General features: G+C 43.0%; 1 protein-coding gene across 2 annotated transcripts in view; it reads right to left on the bottom strand.

Moving 5' to 3' along the window:
- LOC134336842 (protein-glutamine gamma-glutamyltransferase 2-like) overlaps positions 1-22251 on the bottom strand; it is a 96588-nt gene that overhangs the window by 31491 nt on the left and 42846 nt on the right. The window contains exon 1 of one of the 2 annotated variants that reach the window (XM_063031408.1): positions 15987-16112. The exons of the other annotated variant lie outside the window; for it this stretch is intronic. Within the exon in view, the coding sequence (XP_062887478.1) occupies positions 15987-15996 (10 nt within the window). The 5' untranslated portion in view covers positions 15997-16112. Of the gene's footprint in view, positions 1-15986; positions 16113-22251 lie in introns of those variants that run through there. 2 annotated transcript variants of the gene reach the window in all.

Raw genomic sequence — 22251 nt, 5'->3', positions numbered from 1 at the left:
TTATTATAGTAAAGATGTCAACAAAATAGAGAGAGTATAGAGGAGATTTACTAGAATGTTACCTGGGTTTCAGCACCTAAGTTACAGAGAAAGGTTGAACAAGTTAGGTCTTTATTCTTTGGAGCGTAGAAGGTTGAGGGGGGACTTGATAGAGGTATTTAAAATTATGAGAGGGATAATAGAGTTGACGTAGATAGGCTTTTCCTTTGAGTGTAGGGGAGATTCAAACAAGCGGACATGAATTGAGAGTTAAGGGGCAAAAGTTTAGGGATAACACGAGGGGGACCTTCTTTACCTGGAGAGTGGTAGCTGTGTGGAACGAGCTTCCAGTAGAAGTGGTAGAGGCAGGTTCGATTTTGTCATTTTAAAAAAATGGATAGGTATATGGACAGGAAAGGAATGGAGGGTTATGGGCTGAGTGCAGGTAGATGGGACTAGGTGAGAGTAAGCGTTCGGCACCGACTAGAAGGGCTGAGATGGCCTGTTTCTGTGCTGTAATTGTTAAATGTTTATATGGTTATAAAGTTGCCAATTTGCAAACAGGAAAATATAAACATGCCTGCAGTCCCTGTAAAAACTGGGTCATTCTTCTAATTCATAAATTTAGTCAGTGCAAGTTTTGACATTTATTCCCTTATGATAAAGAAAGGGGCTATTTCACCTGCTGAGCCAATACCAGTTTGCAGAGCAATCCTGTCAATCCCATTCCCCCATTTATTTCACCATAACCTATACTCTCACACATGCAAGTTAACTTCCACTAATTCCTTGATTTTCCTCCCAGCCACCCACCCTGGGGATAATCTGCAGTAGGCAGTTGACCTACAGCCAGTATATCTGGTGGATTAGGAGGAAATGAGAGCATGAGAGCATGACCAGGAAACTCGCATGGTGACAGGTAGAATGTGTTAGTTCCACACAGATGGCGCTGGCTGAACTCAAATCATTGGCTCTGTGCAGCAGCTGCACTACCTGCTACATCTTGGTGCCTTGAGGAAAACATTTATTTTTAATGACAGTAACTAACCTTGCAAGGCACATAGGTGCAGCTAGTATTGCTGCCACCTCAGACCTCCAGCAACCCAGGCTGTGTGGGGTCTCCCTGTGACTGCATGCATTTAGACCATAAGACCATGCTATATAAGAGCAGAATTAGGCTATATAGCTCATCGAGTCTGCTCTGTCATTTTATCATGGCTTATCCATTTTCCCTCTCAGTCCCAAACTCCTGCCTTCTCCCTGTATCCCTTTATGCCCTCGCTAATCGAGAATCTATCAACCTCTGCCTTAAATACACAAAATAACTTGGCCACCATAGTTCCTGTGGCAACAAATACAACAGATTCACCACTCTCTAGCTAAAGAAAATCCTGCTCATCTCACTTCTAAAAAGATACCCCAATTTTCTGAGGCTATGTCCTCTGATCTTAGACTCCCCCACCATAGAAAATATCCTCTCTACAACCACTCTGTTTGAGGCCTTTCAATATAGAGAAGATGGCGGCGCGACTCAGTGCGCGTGGCCACTCCGGTGAATGATATCTGTAATCTGCCAAGTAGGGTGCCGTGCACAATCCTGATTTGATGGAGACAGACGTGAGAGAACGGAGAACATCTAGAGAAACTTCTGAACTGCCTTTTTCGCTATCGCTGCTACTGTGTTATACAGAATCTCCAGAGGGGAAGGCCCCGAGTCCTCGGCTTTGCTTGTTGCTCGCCGGCCGGGACGGGGTCGAAGCGCTCGGCAGAGATGGTGCTCGGTGCTCGGTGTCGGAGGGCTGGTCGGAGGCTCGAAGTTTCCGGACAGACTCAGAGTCGGCTGTGGTTGGGTGCTTCCAATGGATCAATAGTAGTCAGTGCCTGGAGGTTTATGGCAGGGAGAGTTTCTCCCTTTTGCTGCCTGCTATCGGAGACTATCGGGAGTTGATCGGAATTTTGAGACTTTTTTTTACCGTGTCCATGGTCTGCTCTTTATCAAATTATGGTATTGCTTTGCACTGCTGTAACTATATGTTATAATTATGTGGTCTTGTCAGTGTTAGTCTTTGGTTTGTTCTGTTTTTTTTTGTGATATCACTCTGGAGGAACGTTGTATCATTTCTTAATGCATGCATTTCTAAATGACAATAAACGAGGACTGAGTGTCCTCATAATCTAATCTAATCTAATTCAATAGGTTTCAATGAGGTCACCCCTCATTCTTTTCAATTCCAGTGAGTGCAGGCCCAGAGCCATCAAATGCTCATCATATGACAAGCCTTTCAGTTCTGGAATATTTTCATGAACCTCCTTTGAACCCTCTGCAATGTCAGCACATCCTTTCTTAGCTAAGGGGCTCAAAACTGTTCACAATATTCCAAGTAACAGCACAGCAGTGCTTTATAAAGCCTTGTCTGGATGCTTAGCTTTCTACTCACATCCCAATATTGTGCTGTTTGGAAGGTTAATTGGCCATTGTATATTACTCCTAGTCTATAAGTAAATGATGGAATCCAGTGGGAATCGATGGGAATGTGGGAAGAATCAAATGGGAGTAGTTTATCATTAGTGGAAGTGAACGTCTCACTGATAGTGGTCACACAAGTAGTAAAGCGTACAAAATAAGGTATTGTGAATGTCATGCTTGCCTTCAACTGGATGGGGCATTGAGTAAAAGAATAAAGAGGTCATGTTGCAGCTACATAAATCTTTGGTTAGGCTGTATGGAGGATTCTGTGCAATCCTGGTCACCCCATTACAGGGAGGACAGAGAGGAATTTAAGGCTTGGGAAAGGGTGGAGAACATGTTCACCAGGATGCTGCCTAGATTAAAGGCCATGTTCTATCAGGTGATACTTGGGTTGCTTTCTATGGAGAACCTGGGGCTGAGGGGGGAACCTAATATAAAATGAAGATAAGCATGGATAGTGTGTACAGTTGGAATCTTTTTCCCAGGGTAGAAATACCAAGTACTGGACAGCATATATGTAAGATGAGATGGGAAAAGATCAAAGGAGGTGTGAGGGATAAGGTTTTTACACAGAGAGTAGTGGGTGCCTAGAATGTGCTGCCAAGAGTCGTAGAGGAAGCGGATATGATAGTGATGGTTATGCATGAATCTGCAGAAAATGGTGGAATATTGATCATACCACAGAAAAGATTTAATTCGGCACCTTGTTTGGTGCAGACATCATGGGCCAAACGACATGCTCATGTGCTATTCAATGTTTTATGTTCTGTGAATTCTTAAGTGTCATCTTGGACCCGTTGACTGCAAGATCTTGCTTCCACGCTGTACAACTCCGTTGATAGAAATCTATTGTGGTTTATATTTAAATATAGGCATATACTATTAAATGTGTTCTATGAATTTCACCCAGACAGAGTTTTTTTTAAGTTGGTGTTCCTGATAACTTGGGAAATCCCCTGGGGGAATCAAAGTCTTGCTACATCTTCATTAAGTCTGATGGTCTTAATGTTGTATTGATTCTCCAGCTGTTTGGTTTGAAATACAGTGCTTTAAAGGAAAATGACAAGGTAAATATAAATGTGTTTTTAAAGTCACATGATGGAAAGTGTACTAACACAAGATTTAAATTTTATAAGCTATTATGCTGTTTCTTCTAAATAGTTTCTTGCTTCTATTTGGTTCATTTCTTTAAATTAATATTCCTGAGTTCTCATAATTGATTTATTTACTGTAGATTAGACTCCTTCCTGTTCTCAAAGCATTCCTATCAATCCCATTCCTGAACTTACTCACTTAAGCTCAACACCCCTACTGGGGCATAAGCCACTGAAAGCAGCTTGCATAGTCCCCTCTCCCGGACTAGTCTTTCAAGTTGTTCCCAGGTGTAGCCCCATCTTTGATATCCTTCCTTTCCCAGGGGTCTGGTCTTTAGAGTTACTGTTGGTGTTTCTGTAGTTGTGGATTTTACGTGATGGGGTTACTACCCCATGCCCAACCCTTCTCCTTCTGCAGCCTGCCTTGGGAGCATGCATCGTGGAGTTCACCCCTGAATTTATTTTCCTGTAATCTTAGAGTGCAACACTGTCCTAATTATCTCCTTAGGATAATTTGCACCAGCCAGTTTTGTAGGTGTTGCTGGTTCCTGGTTTCTGATTCTAGTATAATCTGCCCAGTCAGTCTCATCCTCTCCCTTCCTGCAGGTATCAAATTTGACTGTGATACATTTGATTTAGGGTGGTGGCTGTTCAAATTTAATTTCAGCTATCTGTCATAACAAGAAGATATGCCTGATATGCATTTTAGCTGATCATTGTTCTGAGTGCAATAACACTCCTTCCAACCCCACCTTCAAATAATCCTACACGTACCAATCATCAACCCATTATATGTCAGGAAAAAATCTGAAATAGTAACCTGTCACGCTCGACTCACGCAGCCCTATGGCAAGTAATGTCACTGTTTTCACTCTAATGTGGGACATTGCCTGAATCTAATTTGAGATGATGTGCAATACAGTCATTAAGTTTATGTCTACTCAATAGAAGGATCTCATTAGGTTCACTGCACCCTTCCTTGTTGCCTCCAGCTTTTTCTTTCTCATTTGCTTATCAACCAATGTTTGGTTCATTTGTGACTTGCCTACACCAAAGGGCAATTCATTGTAGTCAACTAAAGGAACCCATCCCTTAACAGGAAGAGACTGCAACTCCACAAAAATAGCACCTAAAAACAGAATTGAATGCAGGTCCCTGGAGCTATGAGTAGCAGCATTAGAAGAGTAAGATAATATGCATTAATGACTTCTGCACAGTGGCTCTAACACGTACCATCATGAGGAGCTTTGAGAGCTTAGTCATGAGATATTTTAAAGAATATTCAGGAGTTATGTGAATACACCATATCATGTATTAATTCAAACACGAGCCAGTCTTCAGTTCTTAATGCAAATTGCAAGCAGTAATCAGTTTGAAGTTGCAAGTACAGCTTTGCAAACAATACTGTCTATAGTGCACAGGATGATAGCCTGCAGCAAAGTGTTGGCTTCTCAAGAGATGTGGCTTGTGAAGTGGTTAAAGTGAAATGACCGAGGAATATGTGAAACAATCCAGCTCAGGAGCATGGGATGACACATGGCCAACGGGTGGAAATGGCAGTAATGAGAGAAGGTATCACAGCTTTAAATTAAGGAGGCACTGGTTTACTTGGAGAGAGAAAGTTTAAAAGATGCAAGCAGAGGTAGTCGGCACATTTTGCATGCCACGTTCCTGAGGAGACATTGGATTACACATTATTAGGCACTTGGCAAGGACTAATCAAAGAAAGTTGTTTAAGCCGAGTGGCCATTGTAAGAGTAGGCTAGTGTCGGAGTGGGAAGTTGAGGCTCTGGTGAGGAGAGACTAGTCTGTAGGTAGATTATTTTCCATTATTTATTCTTTCTTTACTTCAGAAATAGGAGTAGGGGTAGGCCATCTGGCTCATCAAGCCTGCTCTACCATTCAATAAGATCATGGCAGATCTGACCACCCTCTGGGAAAAGCAGTTCCTCCTCATCTCCACCCTAAATCTACTCCACCAAGTCTTCCCCTAGTTCTAGTCTCACCCACCAGTGGAAACACCTTTTCTGCCTACATCTCATCTATCCCTTTCATAATTTTATATGTTTCTACAAGATCTCCTCTTCTGAATTCCAGTGAGAATAGTTATTTCTTATTGCGCATTTAGTGTGGATTCCAGACAGAATACTGGAATGCTCCTCTTGTGGATGTGGGAATGTAAGGATACCTCTAGTGTCCCTGATGACCTCATTTGCAAGAAGTGCATCCAGCTGCAGCTTTCAACAGACTGTGCTATGCAGTTGGAGCTGGAAATGGATGAACTCTGGATCATTCAGGAAGCTGAGGGTTTGAAAAACAGGACACGCAAGGAAGTAGTTGTATCCAAGGTGCAGGACACAGTTAACTGGGTGACCATCAGGAGGGGGAAAGGGGATAGGCAGCCAGTGCAGAGTCTCCCTGTGGCCATTCCCCTCAATAACAGGTATACCACTTTGGATACTTCTGGGGTGAAGGCCCAGTGGAGAAAAGCCACAGGGGTCAGGTTGCTGGCAATGAGTCTGGTTCTGTGGCTCAGAAGGGAAAGATGGAGAGAGGTGAATGGCAGTGAGAGTGGATTCATTGGTTAGAGGAACAGAAAGAAGGTTCTACAGATGAGAATGAGGTTTCCCGGTAGTTTGTTGCCTCCTGTGTGCCAGGATCACCTCAGAGCTAGTCCACAGCATGCTTAAGTGGGAGGGCGAGCAACCAGAGGTCGGTGTCCATGTCGCTAACAATGACATAGGTAGGATGGGTGAAGAGGCCCTGCAAAGTGAATTCAGGGAGTTAGGTGCTAAGTTAAATGACAGGACTCTAGAGTTGTAATCCCAGGGTTGCTGCCTGTGATGTGCGAATGAGGCTAGAAATAGGAAGATCATATTGTTTGACATGTGGCTAAAGGGATGTTGTGGCAGGGAGGGTATCAGATTTTTGGATCATTGACTCTTTCAGGGAAGGTGGGACCAGTACAGAAGACAGTTCGCACTTGAACTGACCACATTAACGGGATTATGTTACAGACCACCCAACAGTCCGCAAGATTTAGAGGAGCAAGTTTGTAGAGAGATTGCAGAACGTTGCAAGAAACATATGACTGTGATAGTAGGTGATTTTAACTTTCCACATATTAGACTACAAGACCATAGTATATAGGGGCAGAATTAGGCCATTTGGCCCATTGAGTCTGCTCCATCATTTCATCATTGCTGATCCAATTTTCCTCTCAGCTCCAGTCTCGTGTCTTCCCCCAGTATCCTTTCATGCCCTGCCAAATCAAGAATTTATCAACCTTTGCCTTAAATATACCCAATGACTTGACCTCCACAGCTTCCTGTGGCAAGGAATTCCACAGATTTTCCACTCTCTAGCTAAAGGAATTCTTCCTCATCTCCATTCTAAAAGAATGCCCCTCTATTCTGAGGCAGTGTCCTCTGGTGTTTGAATCTCCCACCATAGGAAACGTCCTCTTCACATCCACTCTATTGAAGCCTTTCACCATTCAATAGGTTTCAATGAGGCCAAACGTTATTCTTCTGAATTCCAATGAATACAGGCCCAGAATCATTAGACACTCTTCGTATGACAAGCCATTCAGTACCGACTGGAATCATTTTTGTGAACTTCCTTTGAACCCTCTCCAGTTTCAGCACATTCTTGCTACAATAAGGGGCCCAAAACTGCTCACATTATTTCAAGTGAGGCATCACCAGTGCTTTATAAGATCTCAACATTATATCCTTGCTTTTATATACTAGTCCTCTTGAAGTGAATGCTAACATTGCATTTGTCTTCCTCGCCACAGACTCAACCTGCAAATTAACCTTTAGAGAATCCTGCACAAGGACTCCCAAGTCCCTTTGCACTTCAGTTTTTGGCATTTTCTCTCCATTTAGAAAATAGCCAACCCTTTAATTTCTTCAACCAAAGTGCACTTTCCAACACTGTAATCCATTTGCCATTTCTTTGCCCATTCTCCTAATCTGTCTGTCCTTCTGTAGCCTCTCTACTTTCTCAAAAGTACCAGCCTCTCCAGCGATCGTCATATCGTCTGTAAACTTTGCAACAAAGCCATCAATTCCTCCATCCAAATAATTGATATAAAACACAGAAAGAATCAGTCCCAACACAGACCCCCTGTGAAACATCACTAGACAGATCGGATGGGAGATTCAAACACTAGAGGACACAGCCTCAGAATAGAGGGGCATCCTTTTAGAATGGAGATGAGGAAGAATTCTGGGAGCCAGTCAGAAAAGGCTCCTTTTATTCCCACTCTTTGACTCCTGCCAGTCAGCTGCTTTATCCTTAGAAACATAGAAAACCTACAGCACAATACAGGCCCTTGGGAGTCCTTGTGCAGAACACACTGAAGGTTATCTTGCAGGTTGAGTCGGTGGTGAGGAAGGCAAATGCCATGTTAGCATTCATTTCAAGAGGTCTAGAATACAAGAGCAGGGGTGTGATGCTGAGGCTTTATAAGGCACTGGTGAGGCCTCACCTTGAGTACTGTGAACTGTTTTGGGCCCCTCATCTTAGAAAAGATGTGCTGGCAGAGGAGAGGGTCCGGAAGAGGGATGATTCCAGGAATGAAAGGGTTATCATACGAGGAACGTTTGATGGCTCTGGGTCTGTACTTGCTGGAAATCAGAAGGATAAGGGGGAACCTCATTGAAACCTTTTGAATGTTGAAAGGCCTAGACAGTGTAGATATGGAAAGGATGTTTTCGATGGTGGGAGAGTCTAGAACAAGAGGGTATAGCCTCAGGATAGAGGGGCGCCCTTTCAAAACGGAAATGAGGAGAAATTTCTTTAGTCAACGGGTGGTGAATTTGTGGAATTTGTTGCCACATGCAGCTGTGGAGGCCAGGTCATTGGGTGTCTTTAAAGCAGAGATTGATAGGTTCTTGATTGGACATGACGTCAAAGGTTACGGGAAGAAGGCTGGGAACTGGGGTTGAGGAGGAGACAGAAAAAAAAGCATCAGCCATGATTGAATAGCGGAGTAGACTTGATGGGCCGGGTGGCCTAATTCTGCTCCTACATCTTCTGGTCTACTGAGCACAGGCTGCTGGCCCACAACAGGAGCTAGCTGTTCAAGGTATGTGGTTTACAAGGTGAAGTGACCACGAGATATTCTTGTATGCAACTGCCAAACATGAGACAATGAGGTTATGATAATTAGTCTGCATCAAACCAAGCAAGATGGGCTAAGTTATTTTGCACCATTGTGTCTGAGTACAAGGAAGCTGACAGAGCTGACTGATGTTGTCTTTTAACACATCAAACATGGTCATAGGTATAATTGATCAATCAATAGTTGGGATATTTTTGCATTCAAAGTCAGCTCTGACAACATTTATTTTGAATGACTGGGATTTCTGTTCCCAGAAGCTTTTAGCATATCTGTGTGAATTACATTCTCCCAGTCAAAGCGTTTGAACATTCAGTTGTGTATCCTATTGTACCCCTCTAATTCAAAGAAGGAATTTTCAACCCAAGAAATTGAAGTGATGTCATTGTAACTAGTGAAAATGTATTGAATTACCTGCTGTTACCTTTGATGTTAAGGGTATAAAATAGAATATTTTTTGAGTTTGGACGAGTCTTCAGAGAGGGCGTCCAGGAGAATGATATAAAGATCTTTATATCACCAGCTTTGGTGTTTCACTAGTGACTCATCAACTCCTGCTTTCCAAACACTGTTGACCCTCTGCAATTTGCCTACTACCGAAACAGATCAACAGCAGAGACCATCTCCCTGACCCTACACCCGTCTATGAAGCAACTAGACATTAAAGACACCCGTGGCAGACTGTTGATAATTGACTATATTTTTGCTTTCAATACTGTCGTTCCAAGCAAACTCTTCACCACATTCCAACCCTGAGAGTTAATGCTTCCCTCCGTTACTGGATCCTTTTCTTTCTGACCAACAGACCACAATTAGGATTAGTGCCACCACCTCTGCCACAATTATTCTAAACACCGGTGCTCCACAAGTTTGTAGCCTGAGCTCCCTACTCCACTCCCTGAACACTCAAGACTGCATGGCTAGATTCTGCACTAACTCCATCTATAAGTTTGGAGATGATTCCACTGCAGTCGGCCACATCTCAAATAACAATGAGTCAGAATACAGGAGGAGATGGTATCATGACAATGGCCTTTTCCTCAGTGTCAAAAAATCAAATGAGTTGATCATTGACTCTAGACAGGTGGGTGGGAGTGGGGGGGGTGCGGGAGGTGTTGGTGCACATCAATGGTGTTGAAGTTCAGAGGGTGCAGAGCTACAAATTCCTAGATGTGAACATCACCAATAGACCTTCCTGGTCCAACCACGTTGATGTCATCATCAAAAAAAGTCAACAGTGCCTCTACTTCCTCTGAGACTAAAGAAATTCAGCACGTCTCCTTCAACTCTTACCATTTTTTATCAATGCACCAGAGAAAGCATTCTGTCTGAATGAATATCATCTTGATATGCCAATTGCTCTGCATATGACCACAAGAAACTACAGAGAGTTGTGGACACTGCTCAGCACATCAAAGGACACAACCTACCCCACTCTCCCCATCCCATTGTTTCCAAATATAATTCTTGCTACCTTAGTAAATCAGCCTGCATAATAAAGGACCTCACCCATACTGGACAGTCTCTCGTTGCACAGAAGGTACAAAAGCCTGAAAGCATGTCCCATCATGCCCAAGGACAGCTTCTATCCCACTGTTATCAATCAGACTCTTGAATGGACCTCTAGTGCAATAAGATGGACTCTTGGCCTCACAACATACCTTGTTATGAACTTACACTTTATGCTAACATGCACTGCACTTTTTTGGTAGCTTTTACATTTTATCCTGCATTGCTGTTCTTTTACGTACTTCAGCTCAAGGCACAGTATAATGATTTGATCTGTATTAACAACATGCAAGACAAGTTTTCTCAGAATCTCGGTACACGTGACAAGATTAAACTAATGCAAGAAGGTAATCATACTGATACCTACCACCCTCTAGCCCTCCATATAAACTGTTACTAGCAAAGCTAACTATGTACCATGTGCATACACATAGATTGTATCCCAAGCTTGCTTCAAAATCCCTGTTTTTTTCTTGCTGATTTCATTGATTATCATTGTAAAGGAGTGCCGCTGCCAACATTAAAATGACTCAGATTCATAAAGTTCACCACAACTGTCTTTTCTTTTTTTTGTCATTTTTTTAATTGAATTCCATCATCAAACAAACATTTCCATATGATGTATTTCAGATACTGTACATATATATCATATAATCCTATTTGTCGCACATCTCCACATAATATTTATCTGAGGTATACATTTATAGAAAGGAGAGGAAAAAAAGAACAATCGAAAGAAGAAAACTATGTACAGAGTGGGGAGTGATTTTTTTTTACAACATACTCATTGACTTGTGAGAATAAAATCAGGCCAATGAGGTGTTATGTAGCTAAACCATTTTTTCCAGGATGAATCAAATTGTTCCAACTTATGACTAACAGATGCTGTTTTCTTCTCCATTTTGTAAATGTCCATTGTAATTTCCATCCATACATTTAAAGTTGGGCTCTCCTGTGATAACCATTTAACATAGAACATAGAATAGTACAGCACAGTACAGGCCCTTCGGCCCACAATGTTGTGCCAACCCTCAAACCCTGCCTCCCATATAAGCCCCCACCTTAGATTCCTCCATATACCTGTCTAGTAGTCCCTTAAACTTCACTAGTTTATCTGCCTCCACCACTGACTCAGGCAGTGCATTCCACGCACCAACCACTCTCTGAGTAAAAAACCTTCCTCTAATATCCCCCTTGAACTTCCTACCCCTTACCTTAAAGCCATGTCCTCTTGTATTGAGCAGTGGCGCCCTGGGGAAGAGGCGCTGGCTATGCACTCCATCTATTCCTCTTATTACCTTGTACACCTCTATCATGTCTCCTCTCATCCTCCTTCTCTCCAAAGAGTAAAGCCCTAGCTCCCTTAATCTCTGATCATAATGCATACTTTCTAAACCAGGCAGCATCCTGGTAAATCTCCTCTGTACCCTTTCCAATGCTTCCACATCCTTCCTATAGTGAGGTGACCAGAACTGAACACAATACTCCAAGTGTGGCCTAACCAGAGTTTTATAGAGCTGCATCATTACATTGCGACTCTTAAACTCTATCCCTCGATTTATGAAAGCTAACACCCCATAAGCTTTCTTAACTACCCTATCCACCTGTGAGGCAACTTTCAGGGATCTGTGGACATGTACCCTGAGATCCCTCTGCTCCTCCACACTACCAAGTATCCTGCCATTTACTTTGTACTCTGCCTTGGAGTTTGTCCTTCCAAAGTGTACCACCTCACACTTCTTCGGGTTGAACTCCATCTGCCAATTCTCAGCCCACTCCTGCATCCTATCAATGTCTCTCTGCAATCTTTGACAATCCTCTACACTATCTACAGCACCACCAACCTTTGTGTCGTCTGCAAACTTGCCAACCCACCCTTCTACTCCCACATCCAGGTCGTTAATAAAAAGCACAAAAGGTAGGGGTCCCAGAACAGACCCTTGTGGGACACCAGTAGTCACAATCCTCCAATCTGAATGTACTCCCTCCACCACCATCCTCTGCCTTCTGCAGGCAAGCCAATTCTGAATCCACCTGGCCAAACTTCCCTGGATCCCATGCCTTCTAACTTTCTGAATAAGCCTACTGTGTGGAACCTTGTCAAATGCCTTACTAAAATCCATATAGATCACATCCACTGCTCTACCTTCATCTATATGCCTGGTCACCTCCTCAAAGAACTCTATCAGGCTTGTTAGACACGATCTGCCCTTCACAAAGCCATGCTGACTGTCCCTGATCAGACCATGATTCTCTAAATGCCTATAGATCCTATCTCTAAGAATCTTTTCCAACAGATTTCCCACCACAGAAGTAAGGCTCACTGGTCTATAATTACCCGGACTATCCCTACTACCATTTTTGAACAAGGGAACAACATTCGCCTCCCTCCAATCCTCCGGTACCATTCCCGTGGACAATGAGGACATAAAGATCCTAGCCAGAGGCTCAGCAATCTCTTCTCTCGCCTCATGGAGCAGCCTGGGGAATATTCCGTCAGGCCCGGGGACTTATCTGTCCTAATGTATTTTAACAACTCCAACACCTCCTCTCCCTTAATATCAGCATGCCCCAGAACATCAACCTCACTCATATTGTCCTCACCATCATCAAGTTCCCTCTCCTTGGTGAATACCGAAGAGAAGTATTCATTGAGGACCTCTCTCACTTCCACAGCCTCCAGGCACATCTTCCCACCTTTATCTCTAATCGGTCCTACCTTCACTCCTGTCATCCTTTTCTTCTTCACATAATTGAAGAATGCCTTGGGGTTTTCCTTTACCCTACTCGCCAAGGCCTTCTCATGCCCCCGTCTTGCTCTTCTCAGCCCCTTCTTAAGCTCCTTTCTTGCTTCCCTATATTCCTCAATAGACCCATCTGATCCTTGCTTCCTAAACCTTATGTATGCTGCCTACTTTCTCCTGACTAGATTTTCCACCTCACATGGTTCCTTCACCCTACCATTCTTTAACTTCCGCACCGGGACAAATTTATCCCTTACATCCCGCCAGAGATCTCTAAACATCGACCACATGTCCATAGTACATTTCCCTGCAAAAACATCATCCCAATTCACACCAGCAAGTTCTAGCCTTATAGCCTCATAATTTGCCTTTCCCCAATTAAAAATTTTCCTGTCCTCTTTGATTCTATCCTTTTTCATGATAATTATAAAGGCCAGGGAGCGGTGGTCACTGTCCCCCAGATGCTCACCCACTGAGAGATCTGTGACCTGACCCAGTTCATTACCTAGTACTAGATCTAGTATGGCATTCCCCCTGGTCGACCTGTCCACATACTGTGACAGGAATCCATCCTGGACACACTTAACAAACTCTGCCCCATCTAAACCCTTGGAACTAATCAGGTGCCAATCAATATTAGGGAAGTTAAAGTTACCCATGATAACAACCCTGTTATTTTTGCACCTTTCCAAAATCTGACTCCCAATCTGCTCCTCTGTATCTCTGCTGCTACCAGGGGGTCTATAGAATACCCCCAGTAGAGTAACTGCTCCCTTCCTGTTCCTGACTTCCACCCATATTGACTCAAAAGAGGATCCTGCTACATTACCCACCCTTTCTGTAGCTGTAATAGTATCCCTGACCAGTAATGCCACCCCTCCTCCCATTTTTCCACCCTCTCTATCCTTTTTAAAGCACTGAAATCCAGGAATATTGAGAATCCATTCCTACCCTGGTGCCAGCCAAGTCTCTGTAATGGCCACTACATCGTAATTCCATGTATGTATCCAAGCTCTCAGTTCATCACCTTTGTTCCTGATGCTTCTTGCATTGAGGTACACACATTTCAGCCCTTCTACCTTACTGTCTTTACACTGTTTATTCTGCTTCTCTTTCCTCAAAGCCTCTCTGTATGTTAGATCTGGCTTTACTCCATGCACTTCTTTCACTGCTCTATTGCTCTGGGTCCCATCCCCCTCGCAAATTAGTTTAAACCCTCCCGAACCATGCTAGCAAACCTACCTGCAAGGATATTGCTCCCCTTGAGTTCAGGTGCAACCCATCCAATCTGTACAGGTCCCACCTTCCCCAGAAGAGATCCCAATGATCTAAAAATCTAAAACCCTGCTCCCTGCACCAACTCCTCAGCCACGCATTCAACTGCCATCTCCTCCAATTCTGACCATCTCTGTCACGTAGCACTGGCAGCAATCCTGAGAACGTCACCCTTGAGGTCCTGTTCTTCAGCCTTCTGCCTAATTCCCGAAACTCACACTTCAGGACCTCATCCCTCTTCCTGCCTATGTCGTTGGTCCCAACATGTATCACGACTTCTGGTTGCTTTCCCTCTCGTACCAGGATGTCGTGCACCCAGTCAGAGACATCCGGACCCTGGCACCTGGGAGGCAACAAACCATGCGGGTGTTCTTTTCACGTCCACAAAATCTGCTGTCTGCTCCCCTGACTATAGAGTCTCCAATGATGACAGCTCTCCTCTTCTCCGTCCCACCCTTCTGCACCACAGGCTCAGACTCAGTGCCGGAGGCCCTGCCACCATGGCTCACACCTGGTCAGTCGTCCCCGCCAATAGTATCCAGGACGGTAAACTTATTATTCAGGGGAATGGCTACAGGGGTGCTCTGCACTACCTGTCTGCTCACTTTCGCTTTCCCCCCCTGACTGTCACCCAACGACCTGCTTCCGACAGCCTAGGTGTGACTACCTCCCTGTAGCTCTCATCTATGACTACCTCATTCTCCATTACGAGTCGAAGGTCAACCAGCTGCTGCTCCAGATTCCTTACATGGTCTTCCAGATCGCCCAGCCGTATGCACTTCTGGCAGATGTGACTCTGCGGGAGAGGGGCATTCCCCCAAGACTGCCACATCTCACATGAGAGGCACATCACAATCTCAGGGGACATTGTAAAAACTAACTGCGAGCTAGCTTGTCCTCCGCCTCTTCTCGTCAAAGCCTCTCGAGTCAAAGCCTCAAAGCTCCACTCCTTCACTGGCCCACTCAACTCACTGGCCCTTTTCCATTGGCCACTTGGCTTGAGCTATCCCTCTATTTATCTGTTTGAGCTTTTCAAAATGTTTTGTTACCTGACCTCGACTGCCCAATCAGCTGCTTTCTGCTGAGTCTGACCTTATTCAAATCTTGATTGTCTAATTAACGGCTTACTGCTGATCTATTCAAATCTTGATTGACTTGATTGCACAGACCAACTGCCAAAACTGCCAGAATCTCTCGAGTCAAAGCCTCAAAGCTCCACTCCTTCACTGGCCCACTCACGCTCTGGCCGCTTTCCTGGTAAGGGTCTTTTTACCAGCCACCAGCAGTACATTCATTAATATTTATCTCTTTTCCACCATTCTTGAGGTATATACCCAAAATATACAGTCTTACTCTCTAAGGATAGTTCATATTTAAAGATGTCTTGTAGGGCATTATGTGTCCCACTCCAAGAGTCTTGGATAATGGGGCCTCCCCAGAAAATATGATAATGGTTTGCATTTTGATTTCCACAATTTCTCCTAAGCACATAAGCTAAATATAAACATCTAGAAGAAAAACCAGGTACAAAGCATTTTAAACTTTCATCCATGATCAAAATACCAAAAAGAAAGGAATTCATGCTTTCAAAAAAAAACAATGCAGAACCAATAGGAGCACAGGAGAAAGAGTTAGACACCATCGCAATCACTGTAGCAGGCATTCTTTAATCGTACCACATGCTAATTACATGAATATATAGGCATAAAGCAAAACGAAAAAAATCATTTGCCACGAATAGAGAAAGCAAAGCAAGCAATCTTTTAGCATTAAAACTTCGAACTCACAAGTGTCCATGTTGTCGTGACAAGATAATCTTTTATTCTTTTTCTCAAATGCTCAGATCAACGTCTCCAAATGAGAAAGTTACTTCCACTTTTACAGTTCCTGCTTATAAAGTATCTACAGCTTTAGCACCTAACCACAACCACACCCCAGTAGGAGGTACCTAAGTAGGAATCCACGTAAAAATTATGCAACTACTATCCTTGTTTAACCCATCATACAAATAAACAATTCTTTGAAAGAAAGTTCAGTATATTCCAAACATGCACACAGTTCCACCCTGTTACACCCTTGGGCTGTGACTTTAAAAGGACAGATTGCAGTCATCTGCTTTTTTCTGCCATGGTTTCCTGATTTTTTAAAAAAATAACCTAATAGTCAGCCACAATAACTGTCAGTAAAGATGTGATTCACAACCATCAAAAAGGGTCACCACACTTGTACAATGTCAAGTTCCTTCCACAACTCCTGGGATAGTGCAGCTCCTCGTGTCTTCCTGTTGCAAGACTGAAAGAATTCGGGCACTTATATTCTCTGCCATTTGGAAGTGCAAAGGCAACAAGTACAAACAAGCTCACATATTACTGAGTATCAGAAATATTATCAAAAGGAACCCCTAGAATTTCCCTTTAGGGTGGCCTTCACTTAAAAGTTTGTAGTAGTTCATGACCATGTGGGTAATAATCAGGTGTTCCCAATTCTTCCATCTCAATTTTTAAAATTTATTCATTTACAGAATGTGGACATCGCCAGCTAAGTCAGCATTTATTGCCCATCCTTAGTTGCCCTTGAGAAGGTGGTGATGAGCTGCCTTCTTGAACTGCTGCAGATTCTGAGGTGTAGGTACACCCACAGTGCTGTTAGGGAGGGAATTCCATGATTTTGACCCAGCGACAATGAAGGAACATTTCCAAGTCAGGATGGTGAGTGACTTGGTGGGGTATTTCCAAGTGGTGGTGTTCCCAGCTGTCTGCTGTTTTCATCCTCCTAGATGGTAGTGATCATGGGTCTGGAAGGTTCATGGGATAATTGACCACTGCAAATCACCCCAGTGTGCAAATGAGTAATAAAATCTCAGGGGATTGATGGGAATGTGAACAGAATTCTTAAAAATGGAATTAGTGTAGGTACATGCTTGATAGTTGGCTTAATTGGCAAAAAAACCTCACTCCATGCTACAGAACATTATAATTCTATGACTTAGCCTTGAGCTGAAGGAGAGTTGGACCAATTTATGCTGAAGTTTTACAAGCAATTTTTCACTCTATACTTCTGGTGTTTTTAGTTCTCCACAAGACAAAAATAATCATAGATCAATGCTTCATCGGCTATAACAAATCCGGATTTACTCACAAAGCCTTTGGAAATGAAATCCTCCACTCAGCAATGGAATAAAATAATTCATCCACTATGCAGAAGGTTGATGAAGGAAATACTCTGTGGTACTTAATTAAGGATACAAATATGAGACTGTGTGCTGCTTCATTAGCAATTCCTTTTTATCCATTACTATTGTAAAAATAGAACATAGAACACTATAGCACAGTCAGGCCATTCGGTCCACAAAGTTGTGCTGACCTTTTAACGTACTCTAAGATAAATTCAACTCTTCTGTTCTCCATAGCCATCTGTTTGTCTATTATCCCTGTGTCTATCTAAGAGTTTCTTAAATGCCCCTAATATATCTGCTCTACCACCCCTGGTGGTACATCCACCACTCTGTGTAAAGAAATTACCTCCAACATGCCCCCATTACTTTCCTCCAGTCGCTTTAAAATTATTCTCCCTTGTATGTGAGGAAGTCTCTGGGTCTGCACTCTTATTACTTTGTACACACCAATCCAGGTCACATCTCTTGCTCCATCAGCCCAAAGAGAAAAGCCATATCTTGTTCAAGCTATGTTCATAACCCATGTCCTCTAGTTCAGGCAGCATCTTGGTCATTGCCTTTGCACGCTTCCACAGCCTTCCTATAATGAGGCAACTAGAACTAAATGCAATATTCCAAGTGTGGTCTAACCAAGTTTTATCGAGCTGCAACATTACCTCATGGTTCTTGAAGTCAACACCCCAACTAATGAAGGCCATCTTACCATAACATCCCTTTCAACTTGCATGGCAACATGGACCACTGAATTCTCCTTCATTCCTCTACACTGCCAAGCATCCTATTAGTAACCCTGTAACCCTGCATATTCGAACTTCCTAAATGTATCACTCTGAACTTTTCTGTGTTGAACTCCATTTTCTCAGCTCAGCTCTGCATTTGGTCAATGTTGCAATGCAAACTTGAACAATTCTCCACACTATCCACAACTTTATGTCATCTGCAAACTCACTAACCAACCCCTGCAAGTTATTTATAAAAATTATAAAGAGCAGGGGTACCAGAACGATCGCTGCATAACAACACTGGTCACCGACCTCCAGGCAGAATAGTCTCCATTTACATCCTGACTCTGTCAATAGGCAAGCCAATTCCGTATCGACTCAACCAAGTTTCCCTGGATCCCATGTATCCTGACTTTCAGAATGAGCATTTCATGGGGAACCTTATCAAATGCCTTTCTAAAAATCCATATACACCATATCCACCACAGCCACTGCTGCGCCTTCATCAACGTGCTTTGTTACACTCTCAAATAATACAACCAGGCTCATGAGACATGACCTGCCCCTTATAAAGCCATGTTGACTATCCTTAATCAGACAATGCTTCTTCAAATATTTGCAAATCCTCGCTCTAAGAATCCTCCCCAAAAATTTGCCAACCACTGAAGTAAGACTCACTGGTACCCTAATGGTACTGGTATCCTAATGTTTTTCTAAAGCACTAGTACATCCTCTTTCTTCACATTAACATGTTCAGGCATATCAGTCTTTTTTATGCTCACCACAAAAATGTCAAGATCCCTTTCACTGGTGAATGCTAAATCAAAGTATTCATTAAGGATGTTCCTTACCTCCTCTGACTCCAGGCACGTTTCCTCAACTATCCCAGATCGATCCTACCCTCACTGTGGCCATCTTCCTATTCTTTACATACATGTCGACTGCCTTGGAGTTTTTCTTAATGCTACTTATCAAGGTCTTCTCATGCCCCCTTTAAGCTCTTCTAATTCCATTCTTCAGCTCCTTCCTGACTGCTCTGTAACTCTCTTGAGCCCTGGCTGAACCTCGCCTCCCGAACCTTAGGTAAATGTTGTTATTCTTCTTCAATTAAAGCTCCATATCTTCTGTCAACCATGGTTCCTTCACTCTACCATCTTTTCCCTGCCTCAAAGGAGCAAATGTATGCAAAACACCCATCAAGTGCTCCCTGAAAACCTTCCTTATTTCTGACATGTACTTCCCTGAGTACATCTATTTCCAATTCCTGATGCTGAGGTCCTGTCTAACAGCATGATAATTCACCCACCCCCAATTAAATACTTCCTCATAATGACTGCTCCTGTGCCTGTCCAAGTCTATACAAAAGTCCGGAAGTTTGGTCACCATCTGCAAAATGCTCTCCTACAGAAATATCTGACACTTGACCTGTCTTATTACCGAGCACCAAATCCAACATGGTCGCTCCTGCTGTTGGCCTGTCAACATTTTGTATTAGGAGCCCTTCCTGATCACAACAAATTCTGCTCCATCCAAATATTTTGCACTAATATTAAAGAAGTTGAAGTCACCCATGACAATAACCCTATTATTTATTTTAAATCTGCCTCCAAATCTGTTTCTCAGCACCTCTGTTACTATTGGGTATCTAAAACTCCCAGTAGTGATTGCTTCCTTCCTGTTTCTGACTTCCTCCTACATTGACTCAATAGACAATCCCTCCACATCATTTTCACCTTCTGCAGCTATGATATTATCACTGATTAGCAATGCCAGTCTCCCACTTGTTTTATCTCCCTCCCTGTTCCTTTTGAAACATCTAAATTCTGGAACATCCAGCTCCACTCCTGCTCTTGTGATAGCCACACTTCTGTAATGGCCACAAAATCTTAGTCCCATATACAGATCCATGCTCAAAGTTCATCACCCTTGTTTCTGACTCTTCTTGCATTAAGTAGACACACTTCAACCCATCCTACTGACTGAAGTTTTGCCCTTTCAACTGCCTATCCTTCTTCACAGATTCTCTACATGCAGCATCTACCTGTACACCAGATGCCCCATCCTCTGACCTACCATCCCCTTGCCAAACTCGTTTAAGCCCTTTTCAACAGGTCTACCATATCTGCCCGCAAGGATAGTGGTCCCCTTCAAGTTCCGGTGTAATTAGTTTTTTTTCTACAGGTCATATCCTTCCCAGAAGAGATCCCAATGATCCAGAAATCTGAAATCTTGCCCCCTGCCACAAATTCATCTGCAGCAAATCATTCTATTCTCATCCTCCCTAGTACGTGGCACAGGCTGTAATTTAGAGATTATTCCCTTGAGGTCCGGCTTTTCAGCTTTCTATCTACAGTGGCTCCATCTTTCAGGACCTCTTCATTTTTCTTACCTATGCCATTGGATCTATTTATGTATCACAACTCCTGGCTGCTCACATTCCCCCTTTAGAATTATGTCAAAATCTCTAACTCCAGGTAGTATATATTAAAATATATATTAAAACTACATATTAGATTCCAAACTAATGGCATGAATACCAATTTCTCCTTCCGGTAAAAAATAATCCCCCCCCCCATCCCTCTATTCCCCATTGTGACCTTTCACCTCTTCTCACCTACCTATCATTTCCACCAGGTTCCCTCCTCCTCCTTTCTTCTATGGTCCACTCTCCTCTCCTATCAGATTCCTTCTTCTCCAGCCCTTGGCCTTGCTCACCCACCTGGCTTCACCAGCTAGCCTACTTCCCCTGCCCCCACTTTTTTATTTTGGCTCCTTCCCCCTTCCTTTTCAGTCCTGAAGAAGTCTTGTCCCGAATTGTCCACTGTTTATTCATTTCCATAGATGCTGCCTGACCCACTGAGTTCCTCCAGCATTTTGCGTCTGTGTTGCTTTGGATTTCCAGCATCTGCAGACTTTCTCATGTTTATTAAAACATTTTTTTTTGGGATTAGTGCTTCACAAGCAAGGCTAACACTTTCTGTCCATTTCTTTTTGCCTTGAGAACATAGTGGTGGCCAAATTCTTGAAATGCTAGAGTCCGTCTGATGAAGCTACTCCTACAGGGCCTTTTCAGAACCAGAATCCTTTATTATCGTCAAGTATGTGGACACATACAGGGAATTTGATGCCGGTTTCCCTGAGCACTCGCTGTACAGAATCAAAAAACAAACAAAACAATAGTGCAAATAATCGTGAACCATATACAATGAGGTATACCTGTGTATGTACAGGTGGACTTGGTTTATAATAAACTAAAATTCAAGTGTTCATAAGACTGATGGCACATGGAAAGAAACTGTTCTTGTACGTATTTGTCCTGGCATACAGTGAGTTACAGGATTTAGATGCATTGATGATGAACTGCCAGCAAATGTATTTCCAAATCAGAGAAGCAAAACATGGAGAGCAACCCATAGGTGCTGGTGTTCCCACTCATCTTATGTCCTTGTTTTTACTCGTACTTAGGTTTACAAGTTTTGTAGTTGCTTTCAAAACCGATTGGAGAACTCAACTAGTGAGACTTTCTGGGTAAAACTAAAGAATAAGAAAGCATTAACCACATTAATGGGATAATGTTACAGACTACCCAACAGTCCCCATGACTTAGAGAGATGGCAGACTGTTGCAGTTGTTACTGACTTTATTGAAACCTGTGTGGATGAGTATGTGGCTACAAAGACGTACTGTACATTCCCAAACCAAAAGCCATGGATGAACCAGGAGGTGAGTGGTCTGCTGAAGGCTGGATCTGTGGCATTCACATCTGGCGATCTAGGCTTGTATCAGAAAACTAGATATGATCTGCGGAGGGCTATTTCAAGGGTGAAGAGACAATTTTGAATGAGGTTGGAGGCGACATCAGATGCAGGACAACTCTGGCAGGGCTTGCAAGACATTACTTCCATCAAGCGAAACCCAATATAGGCTTCCCCCGCCATCCGAAGGTAGAGCATTCCTATGAAATGGTTCATAAGCCGAAACGTCATAAAACGAAGAAGCAATTACCATTTATTTATATGGAAAATTTTGTGAGCATTCGCAAACCCAAAAATAACCTACCAAATCATGCCAAATAACACATAAAACCTAAAATAACAGTAACATATAGTAAAAGCTGGAATGATATGATAAATACACAGCCTATATAAAGTAGAA

Source organism: Mobula hypostoma, chromosome 2 (assembly GCF_963921235.1).
Source record: "Mobula hypostoma chromosome 2, sMobHyp1.1, whole genome shotgun sequence".
Taxonomy (NCBI): Eukaryota; Metazoa; Chordata; class Chondrichthyes; order Myliobatiformes; family Myliobatidae; genus Mobula; species Mobula hypostoma.
The sequence above is the reverse complement of the archived record's forward strand: the minus strand, read 5'-3'. Positions and strand labels throughout refer to the sequence as shown.